This window comes from Danio aesculapii, chromosome 13 (assembly GCF_903798145.1).
Source record: "Danio aesculapii chromosome 13, fDanAes4.1, whole genome shotgun sequence".
NCBI classification, from domain to species: Eukaryota; Metazoa; Chordata; class Actinopteri; order Cypriniformes; family Danionidae; genus Danio; species Danio aesculapii.
In genome coordinates, this window is record NC_079447.1 from 39766909 (window position 1) to 39778593 (window position 11685).

The window sequence follows — 11685 nt, forward strand, 5'->3', positions numbered from 1 at the left end:
ATTATTATTTTAAATGTATATATTTAAAATTTGTATTTAAATATTTTATTTATATATATATATATATATATATATATATATATATATATATATATATATATATATATATATATATATATATATATATATATATATATATATATATATATATATATATATATATATATATATTAAGTCAATCACATAGTGTCTTTAATTCTTGAGGGAGGGGGTATGTTTGGGGTGGTTTCGCCCAGGGTGCCATTTAAACTAGAACCGCCACTGACACACTGTCATCCAATAATGCAGAGACTTCATGAGCAAATCAAGTCAAAGGCAGATTCTGCTTGACTAGTGTATTCAGCATTGAACTCCATTGTGTTATAAATGTGATTATGTTTTTATTGTTAATAAGTTATCATTTAAAAAGTTACACTGCATTAGTTAATACAATTTAAAGTAATGTTTTCTATTCATTTTGAAATATTATTAAATAAATTAGGAAATTACCCATGACAACTTTAATGTAATATAGTTTGGTATATTTACGTTCAGCCCACAGCTCTCAATGATATTTTGTTTTTGGTCCTTCAAAAGAAAAAGTTTGGGCACCCCTGATCTAAAGTCTCTGGATTGAAGTTCCAACACAATACAAAAAGATAATGACAAATAATTTAATTTGAGATAAACCTATGACTGGGTCATTCTTATCCTTTTTCTATATGGCATTTTCAGTTTTAACAACATATCCGGCCAGCAGCTGATTCTACATTTTCAAGGTCCTGAACGATTAGATTAAAAGCCTGAGGTAAACACTGAACAATCGTTTAAGCTGCATGAGCTAACCGAGTTCCCCTACCACACAGGAAATCTAGATATCAGGTCAAATATTGCATCTGTATGGTATTATATACCGTTTCAAAAGTAAAAATGCTAAGGAAGTTCAAAGTGCCTGTTGCTCCACTTGGAGTAAAAAAAAGCTCCAAAGTGAATCCAGTGCTTGCGGTCTCAAAGGGTCTTTAGTGTGCATTCAAAAGGATGAAAGTCTTCAAATGTCTCCTGAGTCAACCTTATGAGGTTACATTTTAAAAGGGCATCTATTTTAATCCATAACAGAAAAAATAATTAATAATTCCTAGTGATTAAGATAAAATTAGAGGTTTTTCCTCTTCTTTCTTGGCTAGAAGCACTGAAAGCATCGATGAGGAGAAGAAGTAAAACTCTACGCTGTAGCTGAGTTCGTAGAGCTCCAGATTGACACACAGAAACCACTCGAACACTGCTGAGATCTGCTTGTAGAAGTAATGCTCCTGGATGAAGAAAATGCCATCTGACGACGTGAGAGTCAAGGAGAAAATACTTGTTTGAGTTAATTTTTTCATTGCAAAAATGAAAATAGTTTGCGCATTCCTATGACATTTCAAATCTGTGTGTTTTTCTTCTGAGAAAACACTATAAGACATTTTGAGGAATGAGGATAATTGGACAAACATTCCAGTGGAGTCAATAGGACTGAAATGGTTTGATTATCAACATTCTTTAGAATCGTCTTTTGTTTGAAACAAAATGAAATATTATTTTCAGAAAATCCCAAAGAAATGTTCACTGAGCATCAAACCCGCATATTAGAATATCAGAACAAGCATGTGACTACTGGAAGACTGGAGTAGAGCTTTAAATGAATAAATGATACATTATAATGGTTTACATTGTACAGACTGTAAATTGTAATCATTCATAATATTGCTGTTTTTACTAAATTTCAATCACAGAAATGCTGCCTTGGTGAGCAAGGGGGCTTAAAACATTTAGAATCTTTACCTTTTTAAAAAAACTATACATTTTTTAACACCCTGCTTTATAATTGCTGAGTTTTACTCAGGGTATATGCAGGAATCCTAAAGCTAACTTCGATACATTTAAAGATTTTTTGAAGACCTTTTCAGGATATTTTAAGACCTCATTGCCACTTCAAGTTCTAATCAGTATCAAACATTTAACTTAATAAACAGTTGAAGTTAAATAAATCAACAGAGCACAACCATGCAACAGAACTCAGATAAGCTCGGAAGAAACAAAGCTTGAAAATATAAATTATGTGGTTGTTTTTTGCAACAGGCTTCAGCCTCTGTTTAAGCTCGTCTTTCTAATATTCTAAATAAATATATTTATGCTTTTTTGGAGTCAAACACTGTACAATGCTTGAACAAAATTTAAGACTTCATAAAAATGCAATTAAGACTTTTTAATACCTTTTATGGGCCTTAATTTTCTCATAATTGATTTATTAACTTTTAATACTTTTTAAGACCCCGCGGTCACCCTGTTACTGGACTTATGAATGTATACATTAACTATGAATAATAAATTAAAGCTTGTCCAAACATCATAATTCTGAGTAACGTGTTCAGCATGTGCTTTCAGACAGAGCAGCATTTACAACACAGAGTTTAAAACTAAGCAAAATCCTGTTTAAAATCGAAATGTAATTTATATTATATATCAAGATAATCATTCTATGATCCTGACATCTTTTGCGTTGCTTCTCAGTGATCTACAGAAATATCACATTTCATGTTAATCTAACGAGGAATCGTAACTATTTTACGCTTTGTCAGTTTAGTGGCTAATTTGTACAAATTCGTATGAGTTTGTAAAAAATAAGGCATGGCACCCAACCCTACCCCTATACCCAGCCGTCATAGGGGATAAGAAAATCATACTAAATTCTTTAAATATAATTGTATGAATTCATACTAATTAGCCACTAAATTAAAAAGTTATGAATTGCCGTGAGATAGCGCTGCACATTTCATAACACAATTTTACTTCAAACTCAATTCATAACTTCAGTCGAGGATTTGAAATAAATCTTTTTGTGAGATTATTCATAGTCCTGTGATTATTAGTCACACTAAATCAATGAAAGCACTTAAATCGTTTGTTTTTAATGGAGATTTCTAACACTATGGGGATTTCTTGACATTTCTGCATGAGAGCGCCCTCTGGACCTCAGAAGAGAATTACTACTGAACACACAACTGTGCTTCCCTGACAAGATGTGGATGATCGTAGGTATGGCTTATTCATAGTTGCTGACCTCTTTGTAGACATCAATACACTGAATGGTAAAATGTATATACAGTTGAAGACTGAATTATTAGCCCTGCTGAATTATTAGCACCCTGTATATTTTCTCCCAATTTCTCTTTAACAGAAAGAAGATTTTTTTCAGCACATTTCTAAACATAATAGTTTTTATAATAGTAATATATAGCTAATTTCTAATAACTGATTTCTATTATCTTTGCCATGATGACAGTACATACTGTTTTACTAGATATTTTTCAAGACACGAGTGTTCAGCTTAAAGTGCAATTCAAATGCCTAAGTAGGTTAATTAGGCAAGTTACAGTAAATAGGCAAATCATTGTATAATGATAATATAAAAAGGGATAAAAATATTAATCTTAAAAGGGTAAAAAAAATTAACACTACTTTTATTCGAGCTGAAATAAATCAAATAAGTAACTTGCTCCAGAAGAAAAAATATTATGGGAAATACTTTGAAACAATTCTTAATCTGTTAAACATCATTTAGGAAATGTTTAAAAAAGAAAAAAAAAAAACAGAAGGGCAAATAATTCTGACTTTAACTGTATATGTAAAATAGCTTTGACATGCATAACACAGGACATTTTGAGCATGAAAGGATACAGAGGATGGTGGCAGAAACCTGGATGATGGTTAAGATGATGCGTAGCGGGTAGAGGACCTGTTCACAGCCTGTCAGCATACATCTAGTGGTGAGCGAAGTCAAGATGATCATGTACAGGCACACAAACACAAAGCTCACAGCAGCACCCAGATAATGGAGCAACACAAGCTCTGCCGGCTGCAAGAAAACACAAATTAATCACTTCTTAATCTTTTTTGGTAAAACACAACAATGCAAATAACCTTTCAATGAACAGTGCATTTACTAATCTTTCGTTTTAATAGTGTGAAAGAATATTTTCTTTTACACTCTTTTAAAAAAAGGTTCTCTTTCTGCCTTGATAGCTCCATGAAGAACCTTTAACGTATGGAGCCAGATCAGTCTCAAAAAGAATACATTTACAAAAAACGTCCACAGCACAATTTACATTTACAAAATCCAGTTCGTAAGTTCAAAACACGATTCAAAAATATGCAAATCTAATACGCAAGTTCAAAACACGTTAAAAAAATATGCAAATCTAATTCGCAAGTTCAAAACACATTTAAAGAATTAGCAAATCTAATTCGTATGTTTAAAGCACGATTCAAAAATACGCAAATCTAATTCGTAAGATCAAAACACGATTCAAAAATATGCAAATCTAATTTGTAAGTTCGAAGCACGATTCAAAAATATGCAAATCTAATTCGTAAGTTCAAAACACGATTCAAAAATATGCAAATCTAATCCGTAAGTTCAAAACACGTTTCAAAAATATGCAAATCTAATTCTTAAGTTTAAAACACGATTCAAAAATATGCAAATCTAATTCGTAAGTTCAAAACACTATTTAAAAAATAAGCAAATCTAATTCGTAAGTTCAAAACACGATTCAAAAATATGCAAATCTAATTCGTAAGTTCAAAATTTGATTCAAAAATACACAAATCTAATTCGTAAGTTCAAAACACGATTCAAAAATATGCATATCTAATTCGTAAGTTCAAAACACTATTTAAAAAATAAGCAAATCTAATTCGTAAGTTTAAAACACGATTAAAAAATACGCAACTCTAATTCGTAAGTTCAAAACACGATTCAAAAATATGCAAATCTAATTCGTAAGTTCAAAATTTGATTCAAAAATACACAAATCTAATTCGTAAGTTCAAAACACGATTCAAAAATATGCATATCTAATTCGTAAGTTCAAAACACGATTTAAAAAATAAGCAAATCTAATTCGTAAGTTCAAAACAGGATTCAAAAATACGCAAATCTAATTCGTAAATTTAATACACGAAAAAAAAATACACAAATCCCATTCATTTGGCAAAAATATAAATGATTTTTAATTGTGAATTCACGAATTGTGTGTTTGCAAATTTACAAAATGGATTTTACAAATGTTCTTTAGTTTTGTTTTAAGGAAAAGTTTTACCCTTAATTTCTGAGCATAACATAATGCATGTTTTTCATATTTACACAGTATACGCCTACAGGAAACCTAGCCTGCATAAAGTTTTGTTTGAGTTTTGTGACTCCACCTATAATCGACTTGACATGAATGTTGTCATACAACCTATTATCCAGTAAAAGACATGGTTAGGTGCTTGATTATTGTCTATTTGTTTAAAACAAGGCCAAAGGTAAGAAAAGTGTCTCGTAGGTTTTGTCACCAGAAAACTCATCACCAGCATATTTATTATCCATTTACATAAGAAATGATGAACAAAAGAGCTTTGACTTCCATAGAACTTTTTGTTTCTACTATGGATGTGAGTGGCTGATTTTGTACATTATTCTTATGAATATTGTTTTGTGTTCAACAGAAGATTGTAACTAAACGGTCAAGACATTTTCTTTTTTTTTTTAATTGGTTGAACTATCCTCAGATTGATGATGATGATGTATTTATATTGAATGCCATGTCAGCAGCAAATGCTAAATTCATGGCAAAAACATTTCATTAATAAATATACAATTAAAACAACAAACTAATGAATACATAAATTAAACAAGGTTTTTAACATTAACACATGATACAAACTCTCAATTTTTTCCAAGTGACACTTTGCTGAATATCTATACCCAGAATAAATTTCTGAATGATATCTGTGTATACTTACATTGCAGTTGCCAGCCATGAAAGCGCCCGCAGACACCACACAGCCCATAATCAGAGCAATCTTACTGAGGAGAGAATGAACGCTGTTTCTGTCCAGAATGTGTGCGTGATGGAAAACACAGAAAATCAGAACTGTGTGAAGAAAAACAGAGGGTGGATTCAACAGAAGTTCTCAGACATTTGTTCAAAAAAACAATACAATTCCCAACCATGAGCACTAAGAAAAAGTCCTATAGACTTTTACCTTTACCAATTTAATACTCTTTACTTTTACTTGACATCCCTTACACAAATGAAATGCCTCCTTTGGTATTGTGTTGGTTAAATGTGACCCTGGACCACAACATAAATGTCTTTTTAAATGTCTGAGATTTATACATCACTTAATAAATCAGCTTTCTATTGATGCATGGTTTATGAAGAAAGGATATTATTTGGCCAGAATATAAGTGTTTGAAAAACCTGGAATCTTAGGAGTTTATAAAATATATATAATTATTGAGAAGATCACCTTTACATTTTTCAGAAATTGTGTTTTAACAAAATATCTTCATGGAATGTGATCTTTACTTAAAATTCTAGTGATTTTTGGCATCAAAGAGAAATCTATCATTTTGACCCATACGATATGTTTTTGGCTATTGACAAAACTTTATCCTTGCATTTTAACATCTGAAATGTTTCAAATGAGGTTTTATTGCAATAGTGACAGGTGGAAACAGCATAGTCAGAATTGTATTGGAATTGATTTCGATTGATAACAATACGTTTTTTTAATACCACTGGTCACAATTGTTGTTATCTTACATTTTTTAGATGTGCAAACAGTAAGTATGTAATCTGATCTGGTCATGTGACATTGAAACATTCTACATTATCAGTGTTTGCTATTTTACATATTTTTATGTAAATAGCAATAATTATTTTAATTATGAAATTAACAATGTTATTACAATATAACAATATTTTTTATATTACGTTGTTCCCAAATATTGCAAATCAAAATTTAGTACACTGTAATAAAATTCTTGCTGCCTTAATTTTCTAGTCATCTCAACTTACCTCAATCAAACTGACTAAAAATATTAAGTTAAACTTTGTATAACTTTACAAAAGTGTAACTGAAACTTGATTAACTCTTTGAAATAAGTTAAAGCATTATAAAATAACTTTTTTTACAGAGTAGTATGATTAATGCAGTCAAAAACTATTTGAATTTAAAATATATCTACACTGTAAAAAAATCCTCGTTGCCTTAAATTTTTACGCTGAATCAAATTAACCTTATGAGTCCATTGAACTTTTATTATGTTAAATTGACTTAAAACAGCTCGTGTAACTTATGAAATTAAGTTAGAACATCAGTGTTTGCTATTTTATACATTTTTAGAATAGCAATAATTATTATAATTATGAAATGAACAATGCTATTTCAATATAAAAATATTTCCTATATTATGTTGTGCCCAAAAATTGCAAATCAAAATGTAGTACACTATAAAAAAATTCTTGCTGCCTTAAATTTTTTAGTTGAATCAAATCAACTTTTCTAGTCTTCTCAGCTTACATCAATCAAACTGAGTTAAACTTTGTATAACTTTTAAAAATAAAACTGAAACTTGATTGACTTTTTAAAATAAGTTAAAGCAACATAAAAATATTTGTCTTGACTTTTTGTATTACATTTTTTTTACAGTGTAGTATGATAAATGCAGTCAAATACTGTTTGAATTTAAAATATATGTACACTATAAAAAAAACCCTGGTTGCCTTAAAATTTTCCTTAATTTTTAAGCTGAATCAAATTAATCTTTCAATCTGAGTCCATTTAACTTAAATTATGTTAAACTGACTTAAAACAGCTTGCGTAAATTATTAAATGAAATAAGAACATGATTAACTTAGTTTAACAAGTTACGATGAACTAAAACATGATCATATCATTTTTATAATGTAAGAAATAATCAATAATATATTCAGTTCATAGATTTCAAACATTTAATTGTAAACATTTCTGTCAAATTCATGAGGTTATACTAAAATTATTGCAGTTACTTGTGCATTAAATTTATATACTGTTTAGTGTATTTAATGAATTAAATGTACATAAAGTTGAATCCAGAATTATTAGACCCCCTGAATTATTGGCCCCTCTGTTTATTTTTCCCCCAATTTCTGTTTAACGGAGAGAAGATTTATTCAACACATTTCTAAACATAATATTTTTAATAACAAATTTATAATAACTAATTTATTTTATCTTTGCCATGATGACAGGAAATAATATTTGACTAGATCTTTTACAAGACACTTCTATACAGCTTAAAGTGACATTTAAAGGCTTAACTAGGTTAACTAGATTAACTAGGCAGGTTAGGGTAATTAAGTTATTTTATAACGATGTTTTGTAGACTATCGAAAAAATATATAGCTTAAAGGGGCTAATAATTTTGACCTTAAAATGCTTTTTAGAAAAATTTAAAACTGCTTTTATTCTAGCCAAAATAAAACAAATAAGACTTTTTCCAGAAGACTTTCTTTATCAGAGTGTGAAAATTTCCTTGCTCTGTTAAACATAATTTGGGAAATATAAAATATATATATATATAAAATAAAATCCAAAGGGGGCTAATAATTCTGACTTCAACTGTATATACTCACATAGAAATGACCCTGCACTGATTGTTGCTGTGAAAAGGGAGTTTTCCGGAAAGTTTGTTCCACTTGCGCTGCAAAATAAACAGAAAGGGCCTGTCATTCCTTTGATTTCCCAAGTGTAAAAAGACAGCAGTTTGAGAGATTCATGTGTTTTACACACCTAACAGTGGGGATGTTGTTCATCGTGCAGCAATTCCCCGTTTCATTTGGATGACAGGAGTTTCTATATTCCCTGTTCAGAAAACCAGCCATGTTACAATGAGATATGGCCTATGAATGACTGAAATTAAATTCAGATCAACAATATTTGTTAAATGTGTCACTTTACCAGGTATTAAGTGAGCAGATATGATTGTAACTTAATGCAAGTCCATATCTGTGGAAAAAGAGAAAATGAAGATTTAAAGCAAGGATCATTTTAGGCCACTTCTATTTATAGTGGCTTAATTACTTTTTACCAAGACCATAAAAGAACCAGAAGTAGCATGATTTTTTGTTTCTGTGTTCACTGTGTATTTGCCCTTTAGTAAAGATGCTTAACCCTTTAACTGCCCCACCAAGAAAAAAAAAAGTTTGGATTGCATTTCTTAACTATTAGTGTCACTACTTAACACAATGCATTTTTTTTCAACGCATCCCATAATTTCTAAAATATCAGCCTTTACCAAATGGTTGATATGTCGATTTATGATAAAAGTACTGGTATTAATACATATACTATGAAAATTCTGAAAATATGTGTAAAACCATATTACTTAAAAATATATTCAAAATAAAACATTTTTGAATACTAAATCGCCTTGATTTTTTAAAGAATGCCATAAAATATTTCAGATTTTCGTTTAACATGTTTTCTTGTTTTGTTTTGTTTTTTTACAATAAAATCAAAATCGAGTGTATAGTAGTGCAACAGAATTATATTTGTTTGTTTTTTTGTAAACCAATAATGCTGTGTGTGTAAACCATTGTTTAAAACAGTCATTCTTTATATTACCTTAACAGTCATTATTTAAAATAGTCAAAATATGGTCAACAATTTGATAGAGCAGGCAGTTAAAGGGTTAAAAAAGACATTAAAGACTCTTTATTTCATATATAACATATATAACAATGAATTAAACAAGTTTCAAGGAATATCTCTTGACACAGACTAAAGCCTACAGCCTCACTAACAAATCTCTAATGCTGTTTTTAATTATTGTTATTTTAACAGTTCCTAAGAATTTTGAAAACATAATTACATAATTACTGAACTGTGATCTTTTTACATTTTAGTCTTTCAGTTCACACGAAATCTCTAGAAGTACTGAGAGTTTAAATAGCTTTTAAAATGCAAAAGGTTTGTAACAAGAATGGTTTATACATTTCAAAGAGAAGCATTTCTAAAGATTTAATCTGTGGTTTTCCACCAATATAAAACCACTAATGTTTCTAACCAATTTATATATATATATATATATATTTCTACATTGCTTTTTTCATTTGTTTTTATTATAATAACAACAATAATAAAAGTAATAGAAATAAAAGTATTTAATAGTTAAGTTTAATTCAATAGTTGTAATAGTAGCAGAAGTAGTAGCATTATTAACGATAATTGTTATATATTATAGGGCGGCACGGTGGCTCAGTGGTTAGCACTGTCGCCTCACAGCAAGAAGTTTGCTGGTTCGAGTCCCAGCTGGGTCATTTCGAGTTTGCATGTTCTCCCCGTGTTCACATGGGTTTCCTCCGGGTGCTTTAGTTTCCCTCACAGTCCAAAAACATACTGTATGCTACAGGGGATTTGGATAAACTAAATTGGCCATAGTGTATGAGTATGAATGTGAGAGTGTTTGGGTGTTTCCCAGTGATGGGTTGTGGCTGGACACCCGCTGTGTAAAACATATGCTGCATAAGCTGACTTTTTATTCTGTTGTGGTGACTCCTGATAAATAAAAAGACTAAGCCGAAGGAAAATGAATGAATGAATGATATATTTTATTTATTTTTGGTGCTTTAAATAAATTAATAAAATATCATTATTTATTTTATCTATTTTCATTCTATATATTGTACATTTTTTATATTATGCTACAAATTTATTATTCGTTCATTTTCCTTTGGCTTAGTCTCTATTTCAGAGGTCACCACAGTGGAATAAATCGCCTAGCTCTTTTATAGTGATACTTATTTACTGATTTTTAGATATAATCGGTCAATAAATTATGTATTTGTCAAAAATTCCAGCGGTTTCATGGTCATTACAAATATTTGTAGCAGGTACATTGTTTTCTCAGATCCCCAACACTGGCAGGTGTGGCAAAATGTTAGTTTTATCCCTGCTTGTACGATTATGACATCAGCACCAAAATTACTTGTCTTGTTGTTAAGCTGGTTAAGCAACAATCTTATTACACGTCAGCACCAATGTCATAATGTAGATATTAAGAAATTATGACTAAAACATAGCAAATTATGAAATTATGTCATATATCTGTCTGTCTGTTTGGTCTATCTGTTGACCTGGCTGTCTAAAGTTCTCTCACCCTAGGAGAGGAGAAATACGAAGTGATAATATTTTAATGACATTTAAACAAGCTGTATCAAAACTATTCTTCAGAGTCTCAGCTGACTTTGAGAAGCACAAATTAGCAATATGTAAATGAAACATAAAGGAAATGTCAAAAGTTTTGTCAACTCACACTGCCCAGCAGCCGATAAATGAGACAGCACACAAAAGAACAGGTAAAATAATCCAAAGAGCCATGACTGTTGGAGAAAGATGCTTGCAGATCAATGTAAAGTGCTGGTAATCTTCAGTGGTGATCCTTCAGTGGAGGTCTTGATTAGCTGACTGACATATTCGTCCCTCAGAAACATGTAAACACGTCCTTTAACATCTTTCACTTTTCACGCTGGCCTTACCGGTTTACTGTCTCTTCACCTGATGAGCTACATTCTTACTTAAATACGCAAGGGAAGCTTTGAGACGTGCCACCACATCAAGCCACTCCTTAATGCTGATCTCTAGGAGGAGAAGAAGAAAAAAACAGCCACAAGGAACTATGACTTGAGTCAACTCAATGTTTGCTTATGCTCTTACTCATGGTTTGTTAGTTTAGAGCAGCCAAGTTTTCAACCCACGTGGCTCCTTTAATCAAATCAGATCATCCACAGTCACAACAATGTTTTCTTGAAGATTCTTCATCATTGGGTAGATTCACTGTCTTTGATTACA

At 30.6% G+C, this 11685-nt stretch overlaps 1 protein-coding gene across 1 annotated transcript; it reads right to left on the minus strand.

Annotated features, from left to right (window-relative positions):
• Positions 1–355: 355 nt before the first annotated feature.
• LOC130239554 (transmembrane protein 150A-like) lies at positions 356–11448 on the minus strand. The gene is made up of 7 exons (XM_056470812.1): positions 11150–11448; positions 8794–8841; positions 8626–8697; positions 8469–8536; positions 5809–5939; positions 3697–3874; positions 356–1309 (listed from the first exon to the last, which is right to left on the minus strand). The coding sequence occupies exons 1-7, from the start codon at positions 11212–11214 to the stop codon at positions 1122–1124; spliced, it is 750 nt and encodes a 249-aa protein (XP_056326787.1). The 5' UTR covers positions 11215–11448; the 3' UTR covers positions 356–1121.
• Positions 11449–11685: the final 237 nt, after the last annotated feature.